The 12954-nt window shown below is 41.6% G+C and overlaps 1 protein-coding gene across 8 annotated transcripts in view; it reads left to right on the forward strand.

Annotated features, from left to right (window-relative positions):
• LOC109875389 (SH3-containing GRB2-like protein 3-interacting protein 1) overlaps window positions 1-12731 on the forward strand; it is a 32977-nt gene extending 20246 nt beyond the window's left edge. The window contains exons 8-27 of one of the 8 annotated variants that reach the window (XM_031810509.1): window positions 1048-1059; window positions 1427-1451; window positions 1730-1793; window positions 2004-2104; window positions 3570-3633; window positions 3834-3934; window positions 4181-4261; window positions 4526-4594; window positions 4808-5536; window positions 5790-5911; window positions 6222-6372; window positions 7315-7374; window positions 7722-7833; window positions 8026-8061; window positions 8327-8482; window positions 8609-8741; window positions 8848-9062; window positions 9215-9279; window positions 9446-9610; window positions 9867-12731. In XM_031810509.1, coding sequence (XP_031666369.1) covers window positions 1048-1059; window positions 1427-1451; window positions 1730-1793; window positions 2004-2104; window positions 3570-3633; window positions 3834-3934; window positions 4181-4261; window positions 4526-4594; window positions 4808-5536; window positions 5790-5911; window positions 6222-6372; window positions 7315-7374; window positions 7722-7833; window positions 8026-8061; window positions 8327-8482; window positions 8609-8741; window positions 8848-9062; window positions 9215-9279; window positions 9446-9610; window positions 9867-9889 — 2484 coding nt within the window. In that variant the 3' untranslated portion in view covers window positions 9890-12731. The remainder of the gene's footprint in view (window positions 1-1047; window positions 1060-1426; window positions 1452-1729; window positions 1794-2003; window positions 2105-3569; window positions 3634-3833; window positions 3935-4180; window positions 4262-4525; window positions 4595-4807; window positions 5537-5789; window positions 5912-6221; window positions 6373-7314; window positions 7375-7721; window positions 7834-8025; window positions 8062-8326; window positions 8483-8608; window positions 8742-8847; window positions 9063-9214; window positions 9280-9445; window positions 9611-9866) is intronic. The other 7 variants (XM_031810510.1, XM_031810511.1, XM_031810514.1 and 4 more) reach the window with 7 other exon arrangements.
• The last annotated feature ends 223 nt before the right edge of the window (window positions 12732-12954 follow it).

Genomic DNA, 12954 nt, shown 5'->3' on the forward strand with positions numbered 1-12954 from the left:
TCTTTTTTAAATTTTCTTCTTTCACTTCTTTATCTGTTTCACTGTAAAGAAAGAGCATGGCATGGATTCACTTGGCTGTGGATTATCTTCTCACGTGGATTCTCTTTCCCGTACAGAGGCATAAACAAATCCCAAGCAGGCAAAATGTTGCATGTGATGTGACGTCACTTTCTTTTGTTAGAAACTGATTTTCGGATTCAGAATACTTCAAATCACCAGATTATAACTAAGCGACCTCCTGTTTTCATGATGAGATCAAGAAAGACGTCATATATTGGTTCTCACCTGGTCAGGTGTAACCCGATTACAACTAGGTGAAGATCTATTTTTCTGGTTGTTAAAAATACATTTACAAAACGTTCTTTTACAACCTTAATGAGGTCATTGACGTCATTGCAACCAGTTTTGCCCGCTGGGATTGGCTCTGGTATTGTTGTTTAGTTGTTTAGTTATTCTAATTCCTCTCTCTGCATATTAGATATCTTTTATAATATTAACCATTTCACAATGCATGCCTTTAGCACATTTTAAAGAGTATCCTCGGTTAGAATTTAGTTGAACTTCACTTGTACTTCCCTTGCAAGGCTTACATGGTACATAAATGCACAATTCTTCACACAACACCTGTTGATAGCCCATTGATTCTGTTTGACCAAAGCTAATTGGTAGGCTAGCAAACGGGGTCACGTGCAGCTTTGTCAATTAAATGACAGCAGGGTTTTGTTCATAGGCACCAAATGGAAGAAAACAGACGGAAGCAGGCAGGGTCTAAATGGAAATGTCCGAATAAGAAACCCTTTTTAATTTACCGTTGCAAAATGTAAAAAGAGATTTTCCGTTCTCTGCCCTAAAGTGCACGACCCAGGCCTATGATAATAATGTAACCTACCAGGTGCTATGTTGTATTGCTGCATTACCGTATGTACAGTAGGCTTTATGGCACAGTCCTGATGTAAAGGGGTGCTGCATTCTTTTCCGTTCCATTTGACTGATTTGTCACTCACTCTCTGACCAGGTCTGTTCTCTCTTCCTTTTTGCTGGTCTCAGAGACGCAGCCCGGTAAGTCGCCACCTGGTGGCTTATTTTAAAAGTGTCTGCACCCAAAACACTCGCAGGGAAATGAATAAATTATTGAAGATCATCTTTTGGTGCTGTCCATTTTAAATTTTCTACATACCCAAACACGGCCTTTCAACACCTTTTCTCCAGTCCAGCAATATGAAATTTACTGATGGCCTCAAAAAAAATGTGGTCTTTTGTCAGTGTCCATACTTACAGTTAGTTCTTCAATCTATTCGTTCACATTAGCAGGGAGACTCATCCGGGGAAATCAATTATCTGTTGAATTGTTTACCTTCACGTTTCTCATGTGAGGTTAGGATTCCTTTTTACTGTTATACTGAAAATGGCTTTATTTTCGTTGCAGGGCTCGATAAAGAGACACCTGTCTTGTAAGTACATTGTTTGTGGAAGTAGTGTATTGCTATTTGTAATTTGTTTGACATCACGTCTGTGTCAACTACATACACGTACAGTACAGTATAATTTCATAGTTCTACACCATCAGTTAAACAATTTGTTTAGGGTCGGAATACATACTGTAGTTACAATAGTTTGAGTGCAGATGCACATTCAGTGGCTGTCACAGAATTTGAAGACATCCAGTATACATATAATAATATATATTATAATGTTATGATATATAACATTATAATATTGTTATTTCCAGGTGAGGAGATTGCCAGACCCAGACGCTCCACCCCTACGCCAAGCCCCGCCCCCGAGACACAAAGGTCAAAATTCAAACCCGTGCTAATGCAAACAGGCTAGCATATAAACATGCTGCATTGTTAGAATTTGTGTTGGGTCTGCTAAATGTTATCTTTGGGGAACATAAAGCTGTTAAATTAAATTTCAATAACGCACTACAAGAAAATCGATGAAATCTTGAACATCAGAGTCATAAAATCATATTTATGGAAGTTGACTTTATCATCTTGCAGTGAGAGAGTATCCCAGAGTCGCAGAGCATCCCCAGCTTTCTACGGGCTTCCTCCGGAGACGACCTCTGAGGCACACAGATATGATAGTAACAGAAATGATGGTAACTCTCACGAGAATAGTCTTTCTGACTGCATAGGTGTGTTTGTGTTGCATGGGTTTTTAGCTTTGTGTTTGTACAGTATGTTGGTTGATTGCCCCTAATCTTAATAATGGTATCTGTAACTGTATTATCACCAGTGCTTGACTTGGGACTGAAATAGGTGCCAGTGTTCATTTTGAGTGCCCGTACTGTTTATGTTCAGGTGCAGGAACTCCACAATACTTTTGAGCTTTTCTATAAGAGATGCAGGAACTCCACAATACTTTTGAGCTTTTCTATAAGAGATGCAGGAACTCCACAATACTTTTGAGCTTTTCTATAAGAGATGCAGGAACTCCACAATACTTTTGAGCTTTTCTATAAGAGATGCAGGAACTCCACAATACATTTGAGCTTTTCTATAAGAGATGCAGGAACTCCACAATACTTTTGAGCTTTTCTATAAGAGATGCAGGAACTCCACAATACTTTTGAGCTTTTCTATAAGAGATGCAGGAACTCCACAATACTTTTGAGCTTTTCTATAAGAGATGCAGGAACTCCACAATACTTTTGAGCTTTTCTATAAGAGATGCAGGAACTCCACAATACTTTTGAGCTTTTCTATAAGAGATGCAGGAACTCCACAATACTTTTGAGCTTTTCTATAAGAGATGCAGGAACTCCACAATACTTTTGAGCTTTTCTATAAGAGATGCAGGAACTCCACAATACTTTTGAGCTTTTCTATAAGAGATGCAGGAACTCCACAATACTTTTGAGCTTTTCTATAAGAGATGCAGGAACTCCACAATACTTTTGAGCTTTTCTATAAGAGATGCAGGAACTCAAGCAGTGAATATATATATATATATAATATTAGTGGTTTTGGGTTCCTTTTATTATTATTGATGTATTTATTGTTGTAATGGTTTAACCTCCCCATTTAGAAAATCATTACTGAACTATTACTATTACTACTATTTAAGCTGGACTGTGAGAAATGCATGGAGTTAACAGTGTGTGTGATCAGGGCTCTAAAATGCGACCAATTCGGTCACATATGCAAGAAAATGTTTTGCTGTACAACCATGAGTTTTATTTTGGGAGCACTGTGCGACTAGGGAAAAATCTTCCAGATAATGGCTGTTGTAATGCTAAGGCTTCACGCTGTACCAGTTTTTTTTTCTTCTCTATACCTTTTTCCGCCTACTCTACCATCCCTCCCTAATTGGAGTAAACTAACAGACAACAATACATCTACTGCTACTTACAGCTATTTTGCTTTGGTACCTGTAGTTAAGTAATTATACATACAGTATATTCCTAATTTCCTTTTTTTCAAGTGCTGGATTTTCACCCACAGCGGCCAATCCACCATTCTTTCTGATCCGATGTGCACAAATGAACCTATATTTCCCACTATAATCCCATTTTGCTCTTTCCTTTTGCAATACATCCCGCCATATTGGGTTGTTCTTTCCAGGTGAAGAGATTGCCAGACCCATATGCTCCACCCTTACGCCAAGCCCCGCCCTCGGGACACAAAGGTCAGAGTTCGAACCCGTGCTAATGCTAACAATGCAAACAGGCTAGCATATTTACATACTGTATTGTTAGAATTTGTGATGGGACTGCTAAATGTTATCATTGGGAAAAAAATAAAGCTGTTGAGTTCAATTTAATAACACACTCCAAGAAAATGTCAGAGTCATAAAATCATATTTATGTATGTTATCATCTCTTGCAGTGAGAGAGTATCCCAGAGTCGCAGAGCATCCCCAGCTTTCTACGGGCTTCCTCCGGAGACGACCTATGAGACACACAGATATGATAGTAACAGAAATGATGGTAACTGTCACGAGAATAGTCTTTCTGATTGCGTACGTGTGTTTGGGTTTTTAGCTTTGTGTTTGTACAGTGGTGTGTTGGTTGATTGCTCCTAATCATAATGATGCTACTATGTGTGGCTGTATTTTCACCCAACAGTGCCTGGTCTGGCTGTGTGGTGATATATTTGTGCATGATACTGTATGTTCCCACTGAAGTTCGATAAACTTTTGATCAAGTTTGATATCATGTCTTGCTTTATCACAGTGGTCTGCATAGAGGCCGATGCATGGTGTGACTCCAGACCATACCCTGACTCCCCTCTGACCAGATCCTTTCCCACAGGAGGTAAGCCCAAACTATCATTCATCAGTCATGTTTGGGATTTTAGATGACTATATTTCTAAGACATCTACGGGCCATTAAATCGGCTTGTGGTCCGCATCTGGCCCGAAGGGTTGAGACAAAACGTTTAAGTCAATTATGTTACTAAGTGTTATAGTAAGTCTATAGTGAGTGTGACCTAGTGTCACACTCTCTAGTGCCGAAGTACTGTAGACTAACTATTGTAAAAAATGCAAGTCCTTTGACCAAGTGTCACTCTCATTGTAGCTCCTCCTCCACTGCCTCCCAAGAACATCCCAGCAGCTAGTCAAGGCTATTCTTTGACGGATTCTTACGGTAATATTATTCTGCCAATGACCATAATTTCCATATCGACGCAGATTCATTCCAGAGCTTAAATGGTTTTATTTGTATTTGTTTTGGAATGAATCAGCCTCCATATTCCCATGCCTCGTGCACAGTTGTCATAGTGAATTGTTGTTCTTTGGACAGCATTGATAGAAGGGCCGCTTTAAGTCAGCAAGATCTCTGAACTATTTTTTTCCACAGCTGATTTACCCAATGGGAGAATAGTCCCTAGCCCCAACCCTATCTACCTGAATGTCCAATCCCCAGCCTCGTACAGAGGTTCCCCTGTGCCTGACCTGGAAAACGTGTTCGGTCCCATGGAATCTTCCCAGACCAGTGAGGACAGGGCCTCGCCCCGATGGATCAGCTTCAACAGCGAGAGACCGCCCCCACCAGATGAACCGGCCCCGCCTCCGCCCTCTGCCTCTCCTCCTTCCGACTCGCCCCACTCCCTCTCCTCCACCCCAGACTCCCCCTGCCTCTCCCCGGGCCCCCCTCCGGATGAGCCTCCCCCCTCCCCACCGCCCTTCTCCTCTCCCCCCGACTCTCCCATCTCCATTATCTCTATTCCTCCTCCAGATGAACCCGTTCCTCCCCTGCCTCCCGACTTCTCTCCCGTGGACTCTCCGCCATGCATCGGCATCGATCCTAGTCTGTTTTTGGATGATGAGATACTGGGGTACTCCCCTGCTCCCTCTGGCTCACTGGAGTACTCCCCTGCCCCTACCAGTCCCATCCCTCCCCCCCTGCCTGTGGAGCGCTACCCTCGGACGGGTGTCCCTTCCCCTCTGGCGTTCCTGAGGGAAGAGCAGCCTGACTATATGGCCTCACCCCTTGGCCTGACCCCGGGCTTCAGGGGCACGCCGCCCCCACTCCCCCCGCTCACCTACAGGTCCATGGTATCCTCCCCTGGACCCTGCCCAGGCAGCGGTGAGTACCACTGTAGGAAAACATAGATAGAGTGGGTAGATGACCACTGTAGGAAAACATAGAAATACAATAATTGGAATGGGTAGTCCGATGGTAGTGAAACTGTAATTTGTGGACATCTATTACTTCGAGTCAATTTCTATCGGATTTAGATGGTCATGTACTCTATATAGTGTAAGTCATAGCTGATCATAACACTTCTTAATAGGGCCCATTTTTCCTCATGTCACATGCCTTTCTTTTCCCTGTACAGGCCCCTCCTCTCCAGCTCGTCCTTCCACGCCCCTGTCAGGAGGCAGTCCAATCCCTCCCCCTCTTCCTACAAGGCCCTCCTCTCGACCCAAACTGCCCCCTGGGAAACCAATAGGAGACCTGGTATGGCACCTACAGTATACTCTTACACGTGTTAGACTTCTGATCGATACCATTAGAATTTATTAGACTTTGGATCGACACCATTAGAATTGATTAGACTTCTGATCGATACCAAATAGAATTTGTTTGACTTGTGATCGATACCATTAGAATTTGTTAGACTTTCATTATAAAAAAAATTTCTTCAACTGATTTCCACAAAATTAAAGGTACTACTTAACCTAACTGCGGTTACTATGCTAACATTACAATGTGTTTTAAAAAGTTTGGTACAGGAGCAGGCTTCTGATATTCTCACCCCCTCCCCCAGACTCGACCCTTCAGCCCCCCAGTCTCCGGCAGCCCCCCTCCCTTCGCCCCCCTGGCCCGGGCTGAGAGTTCCTCCTCAATCTCCTCCATCACCTCATTGAGCGCAGGCTCCACCCCCACCCTGGGGAGAGAACTCAACATATCCACCACAGGTACTACCATCCCCCATAACACCTCATTCACCTGTGTACGCTGAGAATACCAAACATTAGGAACACATTCCTAATATTGAATTGCACCCCTCCCCTTTTGCCCTCAGAACAGCCTCAATTCGTCGGGGCATGGACTCTTAACAAGGTGTCGAAAGTGTTCCACAGGGGGATGCTGGCCCATGTTGACTCCAATGCTTCCCACAGTTGTGTCAAGTTGTCTGGATGTCCTTTGGGTGTTGGACCATTCTTGATACACACGGGAAACTGTTGAGTGTGAAAAATCCAGCAGCATTGCAGTTCTTGACACAAACCGGTGCGCCTGGCAACTACTACCATACACCGTTCAAAGGCACTTACATTTTTGTCTTGTCCATTCACCCTCTGAATGGCACACATACACAATCTATGTCTCAATTGTAGCAGGGCTTAAAAATCCTTCTTTGCACTGATTGAAGTGGATTTAATAGGTGACATCAATAAGGGATCATAGCTTTCACCTGTTCTTAATGTGTTGTATACTCAGTGTATGTCTCTGGTGTTCATCATAATGAACTGTTCATTGTTTTGTCATTTTGTGAGTGGTGGTATGCTCAAATTTGAAGCATAAAATTGGACTTTTGTGGAACAGGTATTTTGACCATAATAGGACAGGCCTTTTGACAGGACAACCTGGTTAAATACTGTGGAGAATGGAAGCATGTACCCTGTACAGAATGACGCATTCATTTACAACCCTCGTCATCTTCACCCTCCTAAACACACAATGGTATACCATGCACAATCTGATGTTCTCTCACTTTCTATCTATCCATCGCGCGAAAGCTCCCTCAGTGTCTTGTAATGGGTCTACACCTCCAGTAACTCATCCACCTCTTCTTCTCTTCCTCTCCTCCTGCCTGCCTCTCCCCCATGTCCTCTAACCCCCCCCCCCCGCACACACAGAGGAAAAACAGCCAGCCATGGTATGGTTTGACCATGGCCGGTTTTATTTGTCTTTCGAAGGTGAGTCGTACCAGGGTCGTATTCATTAGGGTACACTGCACTGGTGCCTAATAAATATGACCGAGTACCAGTGTATGGAGGCTACTGTATTGTACTGCACTACTCTGGTTGTCCATGTTATTCTAGTCTCTTTAAGCATCCTCTTCATTTATCATTTTATCCCTTTCTATGATCTGTCCAATCGTCTTTCTTTCTCTTTCACCATGCTCTTCCCATCTCCCCTTCCTTATACATGTCTGCTCATTTGACCATGTCAGTAGGCCGTTACAGACACAGGAAGTGCTAAAAGTACTGAGCTAGTGTCTTTCTATAGTAATCGTGTGTGTGTGTGTGTGTGTGTGTGTCAGGATGCTCCAGAGGACCCAGCCCACTCACCATGGGAGCCCAGGACACTCTGCCTGTGGCGGCTGCCTTCACCGAGACCATCAACGCCTACTTCAAAGGAGCCGACCCCAGCAAGTAAGACTAGCATTCCTATCAATGCTAGGCTAATGGTAACACAAGTAGCAATAGAAATAGGCTTACATTCTCATTTCAATGCTAGGCTAAGGCTTACACAAGTAGCAACATTGATACTATTATCGATAACATTGATGTGAATCAAAGTCAATACTGATGTGAATGCAAATTCATGACAACATGATGTTTCAGCCGGCAAAGCGACCCTCATCAGAATAAATGCAACAAGTAAGATGGCTATGATATTGTTGTTGATATATATTATCACATTGCAGCTATGCCTATTTATTGTCCCCTTTTGCTGTGCCCACAGGGAAATTCATTTTTTTGCCTAGATTGTTCTGAGAATGTGGATATTTTGTAGTGAAATGTAGTTTGCTTGTTTGTGGCATCCCTAAGGATTCTGGGTACTGCAATTTTTGTCTTTTTTCTATTCTTTTTTGTCTTGACCCATTTCTGAGCACTGAGGTGGCTCTATTCTCCGTCTTTTCAGGTGTGTGGTAAAGATCACTGGGGAGATGGTGCTGTCTTTCCCTGCGGGCATCACCAGGCACTTTGCTAGCCACCCGTCTGCCCCCGTGCTCACCTTCAGCATCAGCAACTACAGCCGGCTTGAGCAGGTCCTCCCCAATCCACAGCTACTGTGCTGGTAAGGCTTACTAAACCGTACACTGACTCACTCATTTGTTTTGGGGCAAGGATTATTAAAAATGTAAAAAATGTAGCATGGATTGTGGCCAAATAAAAAATGCCCACGTCATGTATTTCTCTCCAGTGACACCACCATGTCCAATGTGGACACCAAGGAATTCTGGGTAAATATGCCAAACCTGATGAGCCACCTGAGGAGAGTGGCTGACCAGAAGCCTCAAGCAACCTACTACAATGTGGACATGATCAAATATCAGGTGAGACCATCTGCATAGTACATATTATGACATATTATTAGATATACTGTATATAGTCACAATTACATATAATTGTTAAACAAATGCAAAATACTGTGTGTGTGAGTCTCTGTCTCAGGTGGCAGCCGATGGGATCCAGTCGACTCCCCTGAACCTGGCAGTGAGTTGGCGTGGCGACGCCACCAGCACGGATCTCAGGATAGACTACAAATACAACATGGAAGCCATGGCCGCCCCCTCACCCCTCCACAACATCCACTTCCTGGTCCCTGTGGACGGGGGCGTGCACAAGCTTCAAGCCATGATCCCCACTGCTACCTGGTAAGGATGCTGAACTGCTGACCTGAAATTCTTTTAAAATGTATTTCATCTCAGAATTGTTATTTACATTTTTATTTTATTTTATTCAGGTTAATGTACTTGAAATAATAATGGCAAGTAGGCAACTATAACTATTTTGTTTTCTCTCTAAGGAAACCAGAGCAGCAGAAAATTCTATGGAAGATACCAAGCCTTTCCCAGAGGTCTGAAAATGGAGGTACGTGATCTTCCTTTCTCTCTTCCTCATCCTCTTCCTCCTCTTTCACTTTTCCTGTCTTCCTCCTCTTCCTTATCGTCTTTGTTTTCATCTGCCTCCAACTTTATCTTCATAATCTGAATTATACTTTTCGTCGTCACCACCATCATCATCCTCTTTCCAATAGGAGTGGGGGCTCTACTGGGTAGGTTCCAGTTGACAGAGGGTCCCAGTAAGCCGTCCCAGTTGGCGGTGCATTTCACCAGCGAGGGCAGCACTCTGTCAGGCTGTGACATCCAGCTGGTGGGGACTGGCTACAGGCTCTCGCTGGTCAAAAAGAGATTTGCAGCAGGTCAGTGTCTGTGTGCGAGGGAAGCATGAAAATACTGGCCTGATCCCAGATCTGTTTGTGCTGTCTTGTCATCTCCCATGGTCATTGTCACACATTTTGGGATGCCGATCTTGGGCCCTTATTTGAAACTGAATTGAAATGATACCGTTCCTAATCCTGAATGTGATATTGTTGCCTGACCATGCAAACCAGGCAAGACAACACTTTGGCAATAGTTGAAATTCCCTTGATTGAATACTCTTGTGTTTCTTTACAGGGAAATATCTGGCGGACAACTAGTCACCACTGTTGTAAAATGACACCATTTCACCCATACAATGGCTTTTGATTGTGAGGATGATGAGAGTCTACTACGGATTCCTCATTCAAGCTACCAACTGAAAAAACAACTGAAACCTTACACTTGAGCAGGGAAGGGTGGACGCTGGGATAGAAGCAACAACAGGATGTGATGTAATTCACAAAGTTGACTGGAGTATCACTTTGTTTTAACACGCTCAATACAGTAGTCTCACTGTTGGGGTTTATGCAAGTAGTACAGCCCTTTTCCGTTCTGTACACCTTGAGGGTTGTCGAGGCAAAGATAATGAATTCAACACTTACTTTCATCAAAGTAATTCATCATTGGCACCGCATACAGTAATCAAGTTTTATTTGTGAGAAGAAACATGTGAATGGGTGATGGTGGAAGATTCACTGGACAGATTTATGTGAAAAGATAGATACTGTTAACATTCATTGATAATTCAATAGATTATGAAAATAACTCCATTCGCTATGATGACATTTAGATTTGTATTATTTTATGCTTTTTCTTTTTTCATTTCTCGGGTTGGTTAAAACTAATATTATACCAGCTGGTACTGTACCAGCAGGTTGAGGTCCACAACTTGGAGTCAACGTGGAAACAACATTATGTATGTGGTGGTTGTGTGTTTGCTGGGAGGTCAAGTGGTTAATGTAACGGTACACATTGTTTACCTGATTTGTGGATGACAAAAACAAAGCAGGCTGCCTTACAGGCTGGATAGTAGAGTTGCCTTGGACCAGAGAAATGACTGATCTGTTTGTCTCTTAGAGTTGTGTGCATCTCCAGGAGGCCTAACCAAGCAAAACTGGTTGAAATGACATCATTACAATGAGAAACTGTTTGAAATTACGCCGAAACTGGTTGAAATTCATTCTTTATGGTGTCAATTCAACCAGTTTGAACCAGTTTGGCCTCACTGGGAAGTATAACCGAAGGACATCAACGAAGATGGAAAAAGTGCTACAATAATTATTTATCCAAAATAGAATACTAATGTACGTATATGTAATGGAAGCCCCTAATGTTATGTTTCTTTTGTTGTTATTTTCCACCGTGTGGAGTAAATAGGTGTTTTATCATTTTCCAATAGCAATATATTGAAAATCAATTTGTAAAAAAGTGTAAATATGAAAGATGTTTCCCTTTGGACATATGGATGTTTCTGTGTATTGTCAAATAAGAGTTATGCTATACGGTGGTGTTAGCCTTCAGAATACATAACCATTTAAAAAATGCATCATTTCAAGTTTCATTTCGAATATGGATTTCTTGTAATATACTGTGACTGTCCATGGTTTAAAAAAAACGAACAAAAAAACTCCAAAGGTACAGCATGAAATCTGCGTTACTCAAAAAGTTGTTTTTGGTTCCATTTTATTTCAAGACATTAAGGACGCACAGCAGCACACAATATGGAGTCGCCTCCTTATCCGATGCTATTCCAACCTAGCCTGGTTAAACTAAACAGTAGTGAACGTAGCATTCAGTCTCGTTTAACCAGGCTAATTCAGACCTACGCCTTTTTATATAGTAAGTGTACTATGTGATTGCCTTCACTGTAACTTTTAGTCACTTCATCGTGTTTGACCGTTCACCTAAAGCTTTGACCTTTGGCATGAATTCCAACAACACTGTCGCACTTCCATGATATATTGCAGTTAATGTCCTCTTGTGTTTTCTCCTGATTACAGTACATGGGATTTGAAAGTTGAACAACAGGGGGAACAGTCATTGATCATATCAATCAAAATCATTGTGGTTTATTACAAGAATTCAGGGAGAACATCTCCCGAGCAGAAGCCAAGAGACATTTCTAATTCCCCTTCTCCAAGCAGACCCTTAAATTCGAATCTGGTAGCACCGATGTTCTCTAAACAACAGCCAGAGGCTTCTACAAAGTCACGACAAAGGACAGTGACTTTTGCCAGCTGCTACAAAATCACACAATGTTCATCATTTCATCAATATAATATCTGTGTCTCCTCGGCTCCCTGTACCTCCAGTCTGACGTCAATCATTATCAACAATATGACTTTCATACATAACATACAGCATCCGGTCTAGTGACCATCAACCTGTGATACAAATGAGTGTCACAAATAGAATACTTGAAATCATGTGTATTACATAAAAAGGCAACATATAAATATGCTAAGAATTGTGTTAATTACTCTTAACTGAATATTAACTTTATTACACCAACAACAAATTATTTTGCATAACTATAATTGTTATGCTCCTGCCCATCTCGAGGAGAAAATGTTTAGTGTATTATTTTATGCATTTTGACATCATTATAATATTAATAGCCTTACATTACCTCAGATGTTACTACTCATTTCCAAATCAATATATTCAAAAGAAGTCACAAACAATGACAAACATCGCTTTTTGTCCTTGATATTATCACTAACTATGGTAATATGACTTTTTTGTCCTGGTTGCAAACTTTTATTTCTTTGTGTGAGCCTTACTGGCCCTTAAAAAATAACGCACAAATATCAAACTTCTCTCCAGATATGTAGCAGTAGCAATTTATAAAGGTTTCAATAATGCTTACATGTTTTATTATTTGCCTTATTTTGGATTAGCATATGTCCAGCCAGTAAGAGACTTTCTGTATGTTTTTGTTCTATGAAATAGATTTTTTTCTGTCTGTATTTTATTCACTGCATAGGACACATTTCATGTAAACATTTCATGTAAATTTCCCATCCAAAGATTTTAAGAGTGAAAATATTTAAAAAGTGAATATAATGTGATAACTTTACCTGGTTTACTCGGTAATAAAGAATGGGAGAATATTGGAAATTAAAATTGTCTTTATTTAAAAAAATATTTACCAATATTACAGGTGAAGATGAATACACACTACTCTTTTGGATAGGTTATTGAATGTGCATTCACAATTGTTGTTGTTGGCAGATGCATTGGAGTGAAATAAGTTTTCCCCACACACCAAACTGTACAGGGTCCCTTTAAAAACCTATACACACAGTTGGTGCAGGATATAAAACCCTTCCCCCAAAACTGA

This window comes from Oncorhynchus kisutch, linkage group LG30, assembly GCF_002021735.2.
Source record: "Oncorhynchus kisutch isolate 150728-3 linkage group LG30, Okis_V2, whole genome shotgun sequence".
Taxonomy (NCBI): domain Eukaryota; kingdom Metazoa; phylum Chordata; class Actinopteri; order Salmoniformes; family Salmonidae; genus Oncorhynchus; species Oncorhynchus kisutch.